This window comes from Chinchilla lanigera, unplaced genomic scaffold (genome assembly GCF_000276665.1).
Source record: "Chinchilla lanigera isolate Chin_1 unplaced genomic scaffold, ChiLan1.0 scaffold00037, whole genome shotgun sequence".
NCBI classification, from domain to species: domain Eukaryota; kingdom Metazoa; phylum Chordata; class Mammalia; order Rodentia; family Chinchillidae; genus Chinchilla; species Chinchilla lanigera.
Genome location: NW_004955438.1, coordinates 12,447,937 through 12,466,390, shown reverse-complemented (window position 1 = coordinate 12,466,390; position 18,454 = coordinate 12,447,937). Strand labels below are relative to the sequence as shown.

The following is an 18,454-nucleotide window of genomic DNA, read 5'->3' as shown; positions in this document are numbered from 1 at the left end:
ACTCTGTATTGTCTGTATTGTGCTTGTGATATGTTGTAAAATGTTGTATGTCTGTTAATGTTTCCCTCCTTTTATCCTTAAAAAAAAAAAAATAAATAAAAAAAAAAACAATCTAGCGGAAATATATAGGGTTTTTTAAAGTTTATTTATTTATTTACTTTTGGTTTTCTCCAAGAATTGGCATTTAGTTAGTGGAGGTCAATTATTAAATATATTCTGGTACATGAGACAACCTTGCACAACTAAGAACTATTACCTTAATTAATGTTTTTATTAACGTGTATAAATTTTATAAAACACATTTCAATGTGGTATTTTCATACATGCATATAACACATTTTGATCCTATCCATCTCCCTGTTAACCTCTCTCTCTTCCTTATTCCCTTTCTTTTGTCGAATAACAGTCTTCCTTCTAGACTCATGTCATCTTTTTTTTAAAGACTCCACATATTGGAGACTAATTGAGAATTATTTTGACCAAAATGCCAACACTATTTGAGTATAAACCAAAGTCAACTGTATTAAAACTGTCTTATTCTAGAAAATCCCATGGAACAAGTAAAAAGCACTTATATATTCCAATCAGCTGAAATTATAAAGTTAATACTGACTGGCCACGCATGGTGGTGAATGCCTGTAATCCCAGCACTCGGAAGGCTGAGGTAGGAGGATCATTGTAAATTTGAGGCCAACCTGGACTACATAAGCAAGTTCAAGGCCAGCTTGTGCTACACAACAAGACCCTGTCTCAAAAGAAAGAAAGAAAGAAACAGATAAAATACTGATGTTGTGCTGCCTTCCATAGACCCATGTCTACGGGACCCCAAAGCCTTGGGACCCCAGACACACTCAGGGCAAGTTAGCCCATAGTGCAGGCTGAGTCTGACTGAACTCCTGCCCTTCCTTCGCCTCCCTTTCCTTCCCTTCCAACCCTATTCATCACCAGCATTTACTTCGCTGTTCCAGTGCCGCTGCTGGCCCTGCCCTGCCTGCCTGCCCTCAGGTAGCCACACATGTGGCATCCCCACTGTCTTCTTTCAGGTCTTGGCTTTCATGCTGCCTCATCGGCAAGGCCATCCCTGACCTTCTTTAATGGGCAGCAGAGTGCTCGATGGTGTGGGTGCTGGACCCCAACTGCCTGGACTGCTGCTTTTTTTTTCTTTCCATTTTTTATCAGTCCATGTTTGCAGTACACAATGATCACAGTCATCATGGGGAGGTGGTGCGTGTGCGTAACACAGCTTAATTCTTAGGCAGCCCTCTGCTCTCCCCTCCTTGCTCCCTACTCCCTCCATCACTTCATCTTATCGACAGCAAGAATTACAATTCAGCGCTGGAAAGCTACAAGCAGAAGATAATCTGTTCAACTGTGAAGTTTAGCTGTTACTTCACTCGCTTCATTTGACAGCAAGACTTGATCTTCTGAAATCATTGGCTAGCAAAAGGTGACGTAAGATGACAGAAGGAACTGCTTCCCAAATGTTTATTACAGGACGCTGATCCAGACACTGTAGGGATGTCCATAGACGGCCTGAGTACCTAAACTCCAAAGCCCGGAATACACCTGGTCCAAGAGATTTTGCATTGGGATCGTGTACCTAACTATTGTACTACTTTATTTTTCTCTGTAACACATATCACCATTTGGTAAATGTAAAAAAACTTCTTTGTTTTTGTGTATCTCCCACCACCACAGCCAGGTCAGCGGTTATGGTTATTACTGTATTCCCAGCACCTGGTAAAGTACTTGTGCCATAGTAAGTGCTCAGGATATCTTCTGAATAAATGGTTAAGTATAATGTGCAGAATAGAATGTGTAACTGCTTTTTGGTAGCTAGAAGATTATCTCATGATGATTAGCTGCTTTTCAACACAGGTCAGATGGCTCAGTTCAAATTCATTTGTTTGGAAATGCAATGCCTGGAAAGTATGAAAATCCTACTTTATATATATTTCCTGAATGCTCCTTAGTACCCAGGCATCAGCCTGCTTTACTCTTTCCTAGACAGGGGACAAAAGCTTGTGAAGATAAAAAATGAGCGCTAGGGAGAACTCCAAAATCTATATACAGCAGACTTTTCAGTGCATTTCACACAATACCACTTGAAGTTCTCACCACAATGAATAAAGCTGCAGTCAAAGGTTTGGGCTTGTTTTGGTGGTGGTGGCTGCTGGGAACCGAACCCAAAGGCTCATACATGCTGGCAAGTTCTCTACTGCCAAGCTACACATCCAGCCCTGTAAGCAAATTCACCCCGTTCAGTTTCCCGACTTCTACACTGATGTTAGTGGCCAATCCCCGTCTCCCCCCCAGTGGCACTCCGGCTCAGGCATCACCTCTGAGGCCTCTCTCCTGTTCCACTGGCACTGTCCACAGCTCCATCCAGCCTTCATTAGCCTCCCCACTAACAAACCCTTACCAAGCGCTTCCTACCGAACAAGACAAGGGCTTGGCCTCACTGTCTACGGGGGAAGCCAGGTAATTACAGAAGCAACCACAGAAGAGGAAAGAACTGGAGTTCAGGGCACCATGGCAGTCACGGGGCTGAGGGAGCTGGAGGCCTCTGGGGGAAGTGCTGTTTCCCCTGGGAACTGGAGCACCGAAAGCAAAGGCTCTCCTGGTGGGAAGCCACCCATGCAGAACAGCCAGAAAAGCACCACCGCAACCCCCACCACGTGTATGGTGAGGTGCTGGGCAAATCTCTTTTACTCAAGGATCAATTCCACGCAAGCAGGAAGCTCATCTTTGTTTATTCCTCTATGTCTGTTGCGCAATGGTGATGCCTATTTGCAGAATAATGAACGGAGTTGCCTCAGTTCTGAAGCCTTATTCCTTACCTGAGGGAGGGGACAAGGCCATCTCGTAGGACCCTGTGACTGAATGAGACATGTGAGTACAGCAGCAGACCTGTCTGCCACATGGCTGCTGCCCACGATGACCAGTTTTCTCGCCTGGCCCTTTCTTTTACTTTGACAGAGAGCACTGATCTTTTCTCCTGTGTGCTGGCACGGGCCTGCCGTTCCGACAGGAGATTTCCCAGATGACTGAGGGTTTGAGGGGAGCCAGGGAATGGTTCCAGGGCATGACGATGGGTTGTGAGGTGACCATAGTTCTCGTCATCACTGTTAACTTATTATGAAGTGCTATTACTCTGTGTGAGGCGTTTCACGTCCTTACAATGGGACATTTACTGTACTTTAAGGACCCCGGCCTAACAGTTATGATTCCCATTCAGAATTAAGCTTCCTTAAGTAAGAAGGAAAGCCCTCCCCACCCCTGCCCGGTGGTAAGGGCTCTATATCACAGATTTCAAACCCCTCAGCAAAACTTCCAGTGCACTTTCACATCCTGCTTTCACATTTCAGGAAGTGGGGTTGGGGAGGTTCACTGATTCACAAAGCGAAAGAGGCTGAGTTGAAATTTGGACTCAGGTCTGCCTACCTCTAAATCCATGCTCTTCCTATCATCCCAGCCGAGGTCCCTTGAGTGGAAGGATGTTTGGGGTTTGTTCTCGACAACCTCCGCCCCACCCCCAGTACAGCTTGTTAGCTCTGCCCCACTAACACCACAGTCTCTCTGTGCTTCCTAACGGGGCTGCCCAGGTCCCTGTTCTCCTGCATGAGCCTCTGCCATTCAGCAGCGCAAGCTATCTCTGAAGACACTCAGCAGATGGTGTGATTCCCCTTCAAGGCCCTCGGTGGCCAGGCTCTGATGCCCAGGAGCACCCCAGCATTGCACTTGCTCCAACCCAGGGCCTCTCACATCTGTTCCCTCTGCCCAGCACTCCACCTTCCTATCCATCAGCCTCAGCCTAAACATCACCTCCTAAGGCTGCCTCCGACCCCCGCAATCACGCTCTAGCACATCCGTGTGTTTGGCCGTAACTCCTATCAAGTATCCTCACGTTTGCGTATATGTTGTCTAGCTCTCCTACTTGGCTCTCTGGGTCCCGTGGTACAGACAGTGCCTGGCACAGGGGAGGCAAATTAAGCATCTGACCTTTATGAAATGAACTGTGACGGGTATTTCATTTATCCTCTCAATAAGCATGTGACAACACAGTGTCTCGAGCTTTACAGGGCATCACTAGTGCCCTCAAGTACAACAGGGACCATGTTCCATTTAATTTTTGGTTTATGGCCTTTCGTATCATGCGCGCATCCAGCGTCAGTAAACTTCTTGGATGAAAAAATGCAGGCCGCGTTCCATCACCCGTGTGTGCTCTCTGCCCACTGTCAGCAGCATTCAGGAAATAACATGCTGAGTATTAGGAAGTACTAAAGAGGAGACTTGGTCCCTCATCTGCGCGAGCTAATAACTGGTTAGGGAAGGTTGTGATGGGGGAAGGGAGGTAGATACCTAGAGAGAAAGAGCAAGCATGTGACACTGGTACATAAACTAAATAGGCAGGTGTTTTTACAGCACTTCAAAGCAAGGGCATCGTGACTACAAAGGGAAGGAGACATTCCCTAATGCTGTGTGCTTTAAACTGGGCCTTTAAGAAAACACAAGTAGGCTCTGGAGAGAGGAGGAGAGGTACTCGGGGCAGAAGAGCACCATAAACAAAGGCACTGCCATGGAGAAAGTATGACCCAGGGCAGAGAAGAGACGTGCCTTGGTCCATTTTGCATTACAAAAGCACAATACGTGAGACAGAGAGGGGAAGGAAGGGAGTCAGAATCATCCTTTCATGAAGAACTCACACTTCTGATAACCAACACACTTCTGTTATGGCATTAACCCGAAGCATCTCCTCAAGGCTCTACCTCTGAATATTGTTCTTTGGGGATTCAGTTTCCAACAAACAAACCTGGGGAGACACATTCAAACCACAGCAAGACCAATGGGACAGAGGAGCTGTGTCTGGAGAAGCAGTTGGATGGCTGGAATAGTTAACATGGAGTGGGTCTATGAGATGATCACCAGGCACTTTGCGGTGAGGTTTTATTCTTCCACTTCCAGCTTTCTTTATGCTCTATCAATGTGATTTCTCTTACTTAGCTTGTAACTGTGGAGATTTTTATTAGTCCACTGGTCAAGTCACCAGGCTTGGCACCTGACCACCTCACAGCTGCTGTGCAGATGAGGAGTCGCAGGCTAAGAGAAGACACCTGTGCAAGGCAAAACACTGCTCGATGGTAGACATGCTCACCTCAGTACTGTCTGAAAAGCCCAAAGCTCACGCTCATTCTCCTCCACAAGATCAGACACAGGAGTGAGACAGAGCTCCAAGTTCCTAGGCCTGTAGAGGGCAACAAGTGCTCTACGGACTGTGGGGAAGGAAGGACCAGCAGGGGCTGGAAGAGCCTCCAGGAAGAGATGAGGCTGAGCATGACTCTTGGAAGCAGAGAGAAATGACAAAGGGATCAGAAGAGAGAACCATACAGGCTGCTGGGAGGATGATTTCAGGGATGAAGGAGGCCAGCCTGGCTGCTCCTGGAAGTTCACTTTGGGAATTACTGGTAGGAATACGGGAACGGTGTGGCTAGGGTTTCAGTGCCAAACTCAGGAATCTGAACTTTGGAGGCTCTAGCACGTGGGGGTTCTGAACACTGGGAAATGAGGAAAATCTGTGTTTCACAAAGATGGATGGCAATGGGCAACTAGGACGGGATGCCTGGGAAGAAGAAGACCATGTGCTGGGCTGGCAAATGGGAGACCATTCTGAAGCCCAGGTGATAAAGCGTCTGACCTGCGAATTGCTGAGATTAGAAACAAGTCTGGGGCACTTGAAAGTTTGCATAGCCACCCCCAAAGCATCCATGTGCGCATCTCAAGCACAGGAGTGATCTCTCATGACTGCAATGATCTCTGTCTGGCTTCTCAGGGATGAGACTGTGAGCGTCTGTTTTGCTGAGTGCTTAGCACCCACAGGAGGAGCCCCATAAGTGTTGTGCGTGTGGACTGCTCTAGGGAAGGAAAAGTGAAAGGAGAGATGTGGGTTTCGAGCCTGGTGATGAGACTAGGCAGGTGCCACGGGGCAAAGCATGATGCTGGAGGAGAGAGAAATTGTATATACAAGGTGAGCTCGGACTGGGAATGTTCTGACTTTGAGATTAGGTGACAAAAAGGAAAAAAAAAAAAAAAACAGTCAAAGGAATTATTTCCTGGCAGGTGTCACTTACATCTGGGATCTATACTTTCTCTTGTATGGAAGGGCTGAGAGAACGGACTCTAAGGGTTTCCTGAGCTGTTATTCATGTTTCTTAGGAGTCCTTTAGTGATTATGGAATACTCTGTACATTTTTTTTCTTTTTTATACAACAGTTTTTTCTGACTTAACTGATCTTTGCAGAAAGCAGGCATGCTGCAACTCTATTTTAACTAAGAGGGCAAGGATCACAGAGGAGAGAAGTGCCAGCTGTGAGGCCCAATTCTTCGGGTCACTTCTGGGCTCCCCCAAAACCACCCGGGTGACAATGTCTCGTTCTGTGCCTCTGAGTCTTGCAAAGCTGCTATGAGAACTGGGGGAAGGAACTCGCATGAAATGCTTAGGACAGTGGCTGGCATACTGAAATCACCCAATGAATGCTGCTGCTATTATTTTTTAAACACTTTGGCAAGTAGATATCATTTATAGTTATTCCAGAATAAAATTAGAAGCTGCAACTCCATAATGATAAATTTCAAATTCGTAAAAGAAATGAACTTGGAAGTTATAATTAATTTAATTTAGCGGCAGCCAGTTGATACTAAAGCAGGCATTCACACGGTGTAAAGCAACCAACAGCCCTCAAGTGACAAACTGACAATGGGCGCCTTTTGACTTCACCAGAAGAACACACGTACTCTTGTTTTAGAAAATCCATTCTGCAGCTGTCTAAAACACCTTTTTAAAAAAAGCTGCTGCACAGAATCACTCAGTTTTCCCTTGAAAAATGTCAAGCACTACCCCGCCCCACCCCACCCCACCATGCCACCTTCGTCCCTGTTAGCGCCTCTGCCTGGATCCCCATGAGTCCGCCAGGTTTGCTCCTTGGCACCTTCCACGACACCTCTTGCTTATTCAGCTTTGGCTCATCTCTCCCCGACTTGCCCCTGCTCCAACTAGGAATCCCTCTCTACCAGGGCTTTCCGTACGGTCCTCACACAGGATCACAGCCAGGCTAAGTGTCACGCCTTCTGGTTCTCTGTGTCCCCAGGGCCAAGCACTGACTGTCACTAAACTGGACTACAAAAACACTGCCTTTAGAAGAGCATTATTTACCCTGCTACTGTAATCTCAGTTTCCGTTAATAACCTTGATCAATAATACTAATGCAATTTCTGTGAATTGCATCAATTTTGTTTTACTCTAGTTTAAGGGAAACCAGTCTCTAAATACATTATGTTCAACTTTTCCAATACTGTAGAAAGAGATTCAAGATTGCAGCATCAAGCCTTAGAAACATATCCAAGCTTCTAACAAATCAAAGCCATCAAACTCTGGATTTTGGCCTGGGCAGCCCTCACAATAATATGTCACAGTTCCTTAAAATAAAAATCCCCCCTCTCCAACAGGATACACACATACACACACATACACTTTTTTATTGTTGTTTCTCTGGAAAATCTTGGACAACACAGAAGTGTAAGAGAACTGCTGGCTCTTCCAAATAGGCTCTTTTCGTTATGTTCAGAACCCCAGTGCCAGACTTTCCATCTTTAACAAACGCCAGGAACCAACAGTAAGAACTCATACAAAGGACTTAAATATCCATTTACACATGAGGGAAAAGGCCCACTCTACACCTTCAACAAAAACAAAACCTTCCAGTCACCTCTCTGTGCAAATATGGTCTTAGATATTTCATTTTATCTCTTTGGGTCCCAGTATTCCTAGTAGCAACAAATAGGGTGCTAGACAAGACAGCTTTTACCAAATAATTGATATTTTTCTATATTGTTCTTACTGCATTTAGGGGGAAAACTAGACAGCTAAGTTAACAGCTAAGAGGGTTTTAAAGTTGGAAATACAGTCTTCAAATTCAATTCCACATTTATACAAGTGCATAGTTTCAATAAAAGCCTTCACTAGCATAAACAAAGTAAGAGAATGATCCAAACTGATAGAAAAAGCTGTCATATCTGATCTGGGAAAATGTCGCATCATTTAAAGTACTGACATAAAACAAACAACAGAGTCAGGGGGTGTATGATAGTTTACTACTCAGAAAGTGTGCCCAGAGCATTTTAGGGCTGGAAGCAGGAAGGCTGTTTTAGAGTCAAGTCACGAACTACTTTTTAGAAATCCATTCAAAATTTAGAGCAGGGTTGGGGGTTTACAACACATTTTAAAAATTTCTCCTGTCCAGAGTATAGAAGCCGTTTACCTTGTGACAAGGAACCAGGCAAGTCTGCTGAAGTCTGGAGAGGGCCTCATGTAAGTCTTGATGTGTGGCATGGCGTTGCTGCGGCCAGATGTCTCGGCCGACCACTTGCTAGTGACAGGAGGGACAGAAGTCACTGGTTAGAAAATCATACAAATTAGTCACAATCCCAATAGTCAGGGAATTGCATGAAAAGCAAAATCTTATAATGTAAAAAGGAGCATGGCTAGGCACGGTGGTGAATGCTTGCAACCCTAGCATGGTGGGAGTTTCAGGCAGGAGGATTCAAGGTTAAAGCCCAGCCTAGGCAAGTCAGCAACTTAACGAGACTATCTCAAAATAATAAAGACTAGGCTCAGTGGGAAGGCCCTGTGTTCGATTCCCAGTACTAAAAGAAAAAAAAAATTAAAGGCAAACCTACAAAAAATAGTAGGCACATGGCTCTTGTGACCTCTGATAATTTATTAAACTCTGTCTAGATAATGGGATAATACATGCTCATTTTAGAAGGTAGGTATATAGAAAATTTGTCACTGCTTACAAATAGTACTGAACCCTCTGGTCTCTCCCCCCATAAACACATACACCTATGTATATCTCGTCACGTTTTTATCCTCATGTGTACACGTGCCTGTGGCTGGTCTGTGGGCTCCTGAAGGTACAAGTCACGGCCCCACAGTGCCCTAATTAGCACAGGTTCTGTAAAAGCTTGTTGAATGAAATAAATACAAAGGGAAAAAAATCACAAATGAGTGTTGAAAAGCAAAGGGATAATAGAAGAGTGCTTTAGTTTTAGCGTTGAGTTCTGTTTGTAAGTTTCCAACAATATAAAATTAAGGTTCTGTGGGTATAAAAGGGGATGAAGCAATGATTCCTGATTATGCTTTTTTTATTCAGGGAGACAGATCATTTGCGAGTGGGAAGGGGACCAGGGGACCAAAGGAGTGGCATGGAGATGTAAAAAAGAATTAAGATGTGCTGTGTGCATGCACCAACTCCCCACGAGGAATGTAATCATCACGTACTGTAAACACATACTAATGCAAATTTTTCATTTATACATTCATTGATTGATTGCCATACTAAGGACTGAACCCAGGGCCTCATGTAGGCTAGTCAAGTGCTCTATCACTGAGCTGTGTCCTGGCTCTTTACTTATGACTTGAAGAGAATCCTCCCTCAAAGTAACCGCTGGTTTGGAACAACGGAATCAGGATCAGGTAGGTCCACCACTTACTTCTTTCAAGCGAATTTAGTCATGGGATACTGTAAGGAGCTCAACGTAAAGAAATGGTGTCCCCAGAAAGTACCAGGGACAGGCTCCAACATGACACACTGAAGTGCAGCTGGGAGCTCTTGAAATGCAGCCCTGCCTTTGTTTCTGGTTACCCAGCACAAGAGGTACCCGCTGAAGCAGGGATGGGACCAGACTGGTCTATTTCTTCACCTTTTCCCTTCACTACTGCTTACTGAAGTGTGAGGACCTACCAAACGCCGTCCTGCATCCCGGGGACAGTAACATGGGCCCTGTCCTCAGCAGGCTTGCAGCCACACATCGTATCATCACACAGACAGAATAGTAATATTCTGTATTTTAGAAAAGTGAACTAAGATGGTACTTATGAAAATTAGAAACCATCCTGCATGATCTTTTATTTATCTTTTTCTCTGCACGCCAATATTTAAATAGAAACCTTATGGAGATAAATTTTACTCTTTGGTATTAAAAACCTATTCCAAAAAAATTTCCAAACCTCGTTTTAAAGTATTTCTATCACTAACATATGTAGATGAAAGGATATAGCTATATTATATAAGGTTCTTTAAAAAACAGATTGACATAAATAACATTCTTCTTTCTAAAGAAGTAATAGCGGCATTCTAAACCAATTACTTACTGGAAGTAGGAATGTAGCCAATTCTGTTTCTCAGCTGTTTGGATGCTGTAGGGAAGAGAGCCCCCAGCTTTTAAAAGACGAAAAAGAAAACGAATAAATAAAAATAATGAAACATAATTTGAAGCTTTCTCATTAAGAAAATTTCTAATAAACAGTGAGAAGGTAAATGAAAAGCAACTACTTCCACTATTTCATACTATGGGATAGTGACTTGAAAGAAAGTGTCTATTCTTGTGCTAGGTACATTCTCTTAATGGGGTTTCCTTTCTTGTGGATAAGAAATATTTAGATAGTAAATGTTTACTAGCTGAAAACAAAGATATTTTTAAAAAAATCACTCAGTGGTCATAATTTAAAATCTACAGATCTCAAGTGTTAGAAATGGATACAGAAAGTCTGTCCTACTATCGCCTGGCAGGCAGGATAATTGGTTTTTGCTCAAGACCAGTGCTCTTGGGGAGGTTGTCTACGATGAAAACTCAGTTTTCCTGCTTACTTCACTTTTCTACTTCTCTTTTGCAAACAGGCTTTGTGCTAAACAGCCTCTTACAGATGAGCACGATTGGAAAATAAACTAAAATGTTCCACAAATAGGAATTCTAAGAGCTTTAAGAGAATAAAGACACAATGAGAAGTCAATTTTTGTTCACCTTTGAAAAGGAAGAAGATTACATTGTGGATTCATCAGTAACTTTCCAAACACACACTGGAACTTCTCCATAGTTATCTATATCCAAAGAGGGCTCTAAGCAACTCTGACATCAAACAGGGCATGTTCAGACTCCTACTGCACATAACTAAAAACATACTCCATTTAGAACCAGTTATAAAACAGTTTTATTGAAAAGACCAGGCACTTCCTCATTAAGAAGTACACTTTGAATGGATCTAGCCTATTAGAGGTACAGCAAGATGACAAAAGAAAATCCATCATGTCCTAGAGTCACAGTGAAATAATTGTAGTGTTGCCATTAGGCTGCTACATTCGGAATTTTGAGATTTTTTTTTCCAGGCCAGGTCACATCTACTTTGATAAGCAATAAATGGACTAAATTAGTCTTAATTCAGTGCATTATCCTGTCAGCCATCAGTAAACACCTATTAGACTTTGCTTTTTCCAGAGGCACATACTCTCTGAGTTTTTGCCTAATACTTCCTGACTACACTATAAACAGTGCTGTGAATTCCACATAAAATTTTAGTACTACTGGTGCGGTAATGGAAATGGAGAACAGGCCCGATCAATGTTTAAAAACTACTACTACTGAGGTACTTTCAGAGGAAGCCCTTGAAAGAGTGTACACATCATCTAAGTTATATCAAAGGTAATATCAAGCATAAAGTCCAGAACTTCAATATACTGTATTACATATTCAAATTTCAAGGATTTAAAGGTATGTTAGAGATGCTCTGGGAAGGCTCCAAGTCCTAGGGGAAGGCAATTTTATTTGAACATCTTGTCTGGACAACTGACCCACTGGATACCTTACTGGTAAAAATGAGAATAACTGTGCACAGGGTTACCGTGAAGATTCTCATACACTAGCCACCTAAGAGAGTGGTACCACCTTCAGAACACAGCAGAGCTCAACATTACCTATTTTCATGTTCCCTGCCCAATGAAGAAAAAGCCACCTCTACATTTCTAATCAATGCTTTCTAGCAAGATTTTAATACTGGTAAAAATTCTACCAGGGAATTTACGGAATCAACACAAAAACCACAACTGAGACTTTCCCCAACAATTACCGGGATATCCTTCTAAGCTGGTCCGCACGTTTTCCACAGAAGGGTAGATCTAAAAATAAGTAGGAAAAGAGGAAAAACAATAAAACTTGTAATGTACCATGTTGAAAAAAGGGATGATGGCAGGCTTTTATTAAAATGGAAATCTCAAGAATGAACTAATCTTTTCAAGGTTACCATTATTTTTGCCTTTTTCGCAGTGTCATACAGTTGGACTCACACTTTATGTTGTCTTTACAAATTGGCTTCTTTTATTTAGTAACATGCATTTATGGTTACTCTATGGCTTTTTTTGTCTTTTTAAGACAGGGTCTTGCTTTGCAGTTGAGGCTGGCCTTGGACTCACTTTGTAGCCCAGGCTGGTCTCAAACTCACAATGTTCCTCCTGCCTCAGCCTCCTGAGTGCTGGGATTACAGGTGTGCGCCACCACACCCAGATTTAAGGCTTTTAATTGCTTGATAGCTCATTTATTTTATCACTGACTAACATCCCTTTGGATGAATATACTGTATTTTATTTACTCGTTCATCTACTGCAAGACATCTCCATTATTTCTGGTCTTTGGCAATTATAAATAAGGTTGCTATAAATATCCATGTGAAAAAATAAAAATGCTTAGTTTAAAAACTTAGAAAATATGCTTTAAAATTGAAAAAGTTCCCAAGTTATGGAAAAAAATGAACCTCTAATAATGAAACTACAGGATGTATATATATGTATTTGATGAAATATTACACTGATTTGAATATTTTTCCCCTGAAATCTCAAATTAACATCAAATTGAATGTGAAATTCATCATTAATTTGCAGGTCTCTAAGTAATTCATAGTGCTTCTAATTCTGTTGGCAATGTTACACCAAATAGTTTTTCCTTGGCTTGACAGCCTGAAAAAAAGAATGCCAAGCTAGTCTGTGGCTGAAATGGAGCTAATTAAACCAGTAAGCTCTCTGCATTGGACCATATTAAGGCTAAGCTACCACAAATGATAAGAACATACTGTTCTTCCCATCCAAAAAAAGAAAAAATAATAGAGAATAGAGCAACTCTCTGTGACAAAAGGGATTGATTCTTAATTCTCCTGGACTAGAGAATAAAAATAAATTAACTCAAGAAGGAAGCGAACTAGCTGGGCTTGGTGGCACATGTCTGTCATCCCAGCACTCTGGAGGCTGAAGCAGGAGGATTACCACAAGTTCAAACAGCTTGGGCCACACAGTAAATTCAAAGCCAGCCTGAACTATGTAGCAAGATGCAATCTCAACAAAACAAAACAAAACAAAGCAAAGCAAAACAAGAAGAAAACTCACCAAATGAAGAGGGACAGAGCTTTTCCCTGGAGTTTTGTTTTCTGGCCTCAGTGTCAGCAAGCTCTCTTTAAACTCTGAACACAACCATTTTGATTCATCAGCTCCCAAAGAGCCAATGCTTGAAAACTGACCCACTAGGGGCCAGCACTCGGCTTTAGGTATACAGGTGCCATGTTCCTTCAGGAGCTGACAAAGAATAAAAATGATTGCTATGTCACTCAAAAAAGATGACCAGAAATGCCGTCATGTCCAAAAACATAGATTTCTGCTCTTGGAAAGCTTAAGTCATGAATATTAGCGATGAATTTCACATTCACATAGTTTTCTCCTTTTGAAAATTTTCTTTTAAGCACTCAAACTATGCATTTTTTAAACACAGTGAACAGAGACATTTTTCTCTCCAAAGTCTTTTGATTTGCACTAAAAGGAAATTAAAGGATCAAAAACTATTTAAAAGATTCATTTTAGTAGAAATGTTAAGATAAACTGAGGCAGGAGATTAGGACATAGTAAAACAGCTGGGCAAGTGGGCATAACCCATCAATCATGGAGATACAGAAACAATTCAGAAATTTTATCCCCTTAAACATGTATCGAGTGGTTACCTAAAGGCTGGAGATGGCAAGAAAAATATGGTAAGCCACGACTCCTGCCTCAGTGGAGCTCACATTCTGATACTTGTTTATTTAACATGCGTAATTTTCCTTAACACAGCTTGGGTATTAACATTTACACACATACCCTGAAAAGCCCAGTATTCTCAACTTCCACCTTACTATACCCTCGTGTAGGAAACAGAACTGAACTGATAACTACCAGAGCCATTTTCTACTGTGGGGCTCAACCCCAAGCAGCTGCATGATCTTGGACAGAGCCCTGTGCTGTGAGGCACGTCACTGCAAGGAGATCACCTGCTTGCCCTTCTAGGAAAGGAACTGTGATTCAAAATGAGCTACTACAGTATGTGAAAAGTGGTCTGAAATCTCCACAGATGCTATTCAACTTTCTGGAAGATTGTGATCACACATATTTGCAACTGCCTGGCCTGCCTAAACCACTAGCCCACAATCATTCACCTTTATGAATACTTACCTGTGCCTGGCCCTATTTTATATTTACTGTTTCATTTAATTTTTACACAATTCTAACATAGGTAGCATAATTGGGGCTACCTATAGGTAGTACATAGTTAGCACAATAGGACCACTCCCCTCCACTCACCTGAACCTGAGCAATGCTCCAAGGCCAACCCGCTGACTGTTTTTCTAAGCCCTACTACCCAGAGGCAGAGACAGGGAAAAAGAGAACTCTAGGCCTGCCTTGGAAAATTCCAAAGTCCCAAACCAGGAAGCATGCATGGCTGATTCTCCAGTATAATCTTTCCTAACCTGGAGCTCATTGAAGGTTCTCATACATGTGCTGTGTTGCATACATCCAGTTATAACTGAGTGCATTATGCGAAGTAATTCGCAGTAGACAATTGACCTTACTCAGCGCCCTGTCAATCACATTGTCAATCATGCTCTGAAAGACCCAATGGGAGATGCCCTAGACCTTGTGCAACGTTTTAAATTCTTAAGCCCAACGCCCTTAAGCACTTATGCCATTTTACTTTATTTTCTGCTGGCGAGTGCCTTCTCTGTGTATATTGTCACTTGATTAAAACTCTCCTGCTTTTTCTTATCATTGCAGGCCATAATCATCGCATAAAAGAAACCAGAAACCTGTCTGGGACCCCACTGCCCATGGTAACAAGTCTGGGAGACAGAGTTACGATTAATATACCCATTTCATAGATGACAAGAGGCAGGTTAAGAAACAAGTCAAGGTCATAAAGCTTGTATATAACAGGTCAGGATTTGAACCCAGATATAGATATTTGCCCCTGCAACCATGCACAGAGCCAGGGGAAACTACCCCTTGTCTAGGTCAAGCCACAAAAATGCTGTCTGAGATCTCACTGGCCTTATTTTAAAAAACACTGAAAATATTTCATTAACAGGGAGATTTTTACATAATGTACAGGTAGATCATCCCAAATCCAAAAATCTGAAGTCCAAAATCTGAAGGCTTTTGAGCACAAAGATGACGTGGCAGTGAGAAATTACACTTGCCTTCATACGATGAGTCACAATGAAAACAGCTGTACTAAAAATACTCTATGAAGTTACTTTTAGGCTGTGTATTTAAGGTGTACATAAAACAAACGAACTTTGTGTTTGGACTTGGGTCCCATCCCAAGGACGTCTTGTTATGTCACACAGAAGTAGCTCCCAACCTGGGCCAAGTTTTGTGTCTCAAAGGCAGAAGAGGTCAAGAGTAGGAAAGGTTTATTGAGAGAAAGCTCCTGGGAGACAGGTGGGGTCCTGAAAGTAGCTGGCTGCTGAGGGTCTTTGTCTAAGGGTCTTTTATACAGCAGAATTACAACTTGGGTAACTATGGGTCAAACTAAAATCAGCCTATAGGATTACAAGTACAGTCACTTCATTAATAGTGATTCAACAGGACAGTGAGCCACACAGCAAGGTTACATGGCAAGCATCACTAACTTCAGCTGGTCTATAACTTCTAATGTAGGAAGAACAAAGGCATCCCTGGGAACAGGTGCAAGTATGAGTCAGGGTGTTCCGGTCACCCTGTGTGTTACCAGGGCTCACTAGACCTGGCAGTGCTAATTACAGTATAATTTCAAACTGCTGTTTACCTCCTGAGGGGCTTGCAGGCCTGGCTAGAGCATCTCCATCTTTAGGCCCAGTTCTCTTTTAATTTTCTTCTGATGACAATTTTGGTGTGTCTCACCCTCTGCGCTGAGTCCCTTGAGGGCCTGATCCCTCTCTGACTGCCTGTTAATTTCTATCTAACTTAGCTGTCTATAATAACTGTACAGATAAATATTCCAAAATCTGAAAAAATCTGAAAGCCAAATTTTCTGGTATAAATATTTGGATCAAGTGATACTCAATCTGTATATAATCTATGGAATAAGAGGTAAAACTTTTAAGAAAGCCACTTTAGGGATTTTATTTTATTTTATTAAGGTTGGTAAACTAAAGAGAGACTAAGAAAACTTTCATTTTCAATTTGCTTATTGTTTTATCTTGTTAAAGACTTTCTTTGGTCATTTTCTTTTTCTTTTGAGACAGAGTTTCACTATGTGGTTCAGGGTGGCCCTGAACTCACTTTGTAGCCTAAACTGGCCTGGAACTTGCAGTGATCCTCCTGCCTCGGCCTTCTGAGTGCTGGGACTATATGCGTGCACCACCACATCCATCCTTCTTTTTTCATTTTCATATAAGCAGCAAATGTCAGTTTTGTAATCAGTTTCTTTAAGGACATTGACTTCAAAAATATTTATATATAGGGTACAGCCTTTCCTCAATACTGTTACCTGTTCTTGTTTAATTTGCATGTTAAAAAATCCTGGATATGCTAAGCAATCAAAAGCTATTAATACTTGCATGAATGGGAGCCTTCTAATTATCTTTATTACAGGAAATGTGAGAACTACTAAAAGTAATATCATATTTAGGAAGTCTACATCTATAAAATTAAATTAAAAAGCACTGAAAACCATAATTAGACATCAACTTATCAAGTGCCTTCTATTCCCCCAGAATTACACTGGAAATATTGTGAAACTATCAAAATACACTATCATAAATGAAAAAGAATACATATTAAATTTTTTAAAAATGTTGACAGTAAGCGTTCTTTTACCTTTCTAAGCCTAAAATGTCCCCAGTTATCTTTCTGACTTCCTTGAAAACGTCCTGGGGTTGAGCCAATAAGGTAAACACTGAAAAAGAAATAAAACCGAAGTTATATATAGGACATAGTAATGCGCTTTGCCACTTAAAAAAATTATGAAATACACAGAAGAACTAATATAATTTCTAGTTGTTCTAGGAGCAGGTCCGTTTCCTTGTCATGCTCCCTCAGTTGTAATTGGTACTCTCAAAACCATTTTCCTGCAAGCCGGATTATGGTGGAACACAAAGGCATAAGGTACCAGGCAAAGAACTGACTGTATTTAGAGTACCCCAGCAGGAAGCTCAGGGTACAAAGACCCACGGGCTGCCTCTTCCAGGACTGAGAGCCACAGGAAGCAGGCACTGAGTGAATCTGCTGGCTTCCCCTCATCACATCACGAAGCACAACCTAGTACCACTCCACCCCTCTCCAAGGCCCCTGAGCTCCCGACTTGTGAGTGCTGCACCTGGGACTGGCCAGATGACACGTACTTTGTCTCAGAGAGATCGTGCTCCTGGATGGTATCTATCCATTCCTTGAGAGGAGGAGCATTATAAGCCGTCAAGTAACTGATGAGGTCAGCTTTAAAATGTGTTTTTGATTCTCCAGATCTGTGGTTTCCAGGGTCAATTCGTGGGTACAAGGGGCTCATCCATATTCTGGAGAATGGAAAAAAATAACCTTTAAGACTCAGGAACACAACTGATTGTAATGACACATCTCTAATGGCTATGCATACTCCTAAAGGAAGAGGTAAAGTCTCGCTATGTATCTCCACAGGGTAAGCAGATTCTTAAGGAACATGAAACAAATCTGATCGCACCACATCCATGGCTTCTCATCATGGTCAGAATTATTTTTGAATTGTGTTTACACATAGAGATAGCTGTAATTTATTACACAACAAGCTCTTCACACTGGCTACTTCAAAGAGAGCACAAAGGAGATACAGTAGTAGCAAAAGAACACGACAGGCTCTGGGGTGTAGCTCAGTGGTAGAGAGCTTGCCTAGCCCTGGGGCTGATCCTCAGCCCTGCAAAAAACAACACAAAACAGAACAAAATAAAACAAAACAAAATCCCCACAAAAACAAAAATACAAAAAGCAAAGCAAAGCAAAGCGAAGAAAAAAGTGAATGTTCTGGCTTTCAACTTTTCTCAGTGCAAACTGTGACTGGCAGGAAGCAAACAGGCCCCTACGAACCCCTGGGTTTTCTGATGCCAGTCTTCCCGGATGATGTTGGAGGTGTGGATGACAACCCGGAGGCCTTCTTCATACAGCAGTAACATCATTTTGCTGCAAAAACAGAAAAGGGATGAAAAGGATTAACAGGACTTCCCAAATATGCGATACCTTTCTAACGAAAATGTCATAAATATAAGGGTAATAAAAATATATGGTGAAGGGGCTGGGGATTTAGCTCAGCGGCACAGTGCCTG

General features: G+C 42.2%; 1 protein-coding gene across 4 annotated transcripts in view; it reads right to left on the bottom strand.

The window, feature by feature from the left end:
- The window catches only part of Tdp1 (tyrosyl-DNA phosphodiesterase 1), an 88,454-nt gene that overhangs the window by 43,853 nt on the left and 26,147 nt on the right, over positions 1 to 18,454 (bottom strand). For all 4 annotated transcript variants that reach the window (XM_005390276.2, XM_005390279.2, XM_005390278.2 and 1 more), the window contains 7 exons: positions 18,219 to 18,311; positions 17,507 to 17,674; positions 16,983 to 17,061; positions 13,266 to 13,451; positions 11,960 to 12,008; positions 10,211 to 10,277; positions 8,316 to 8,423 (listed from right to left, as the gene is read on the bottom strand). In XM_005390276.2, coding sequence (XP_005390333.1) covers positions 8,316 to 8,423; positions 10,211 to 10,277; positions 11,960 to 12,008; positions 13,266 to 13,451; positions 16,983 to 17,061; positions 17,507 to 17,674; positions 18,219 to 18,311 — 750 coding nt within the window. The remainder of the gene's footprint in view (positions 1 to 8,315; positions 8,424 to 10,210; positions 10,278 to 11,959; positions 12,009 to 13,265; positions 13,452 to 16,982; positions 17,062 to 17,506; positions 17,675 to 18,218; positions 18,312 to 18,454) is intronic.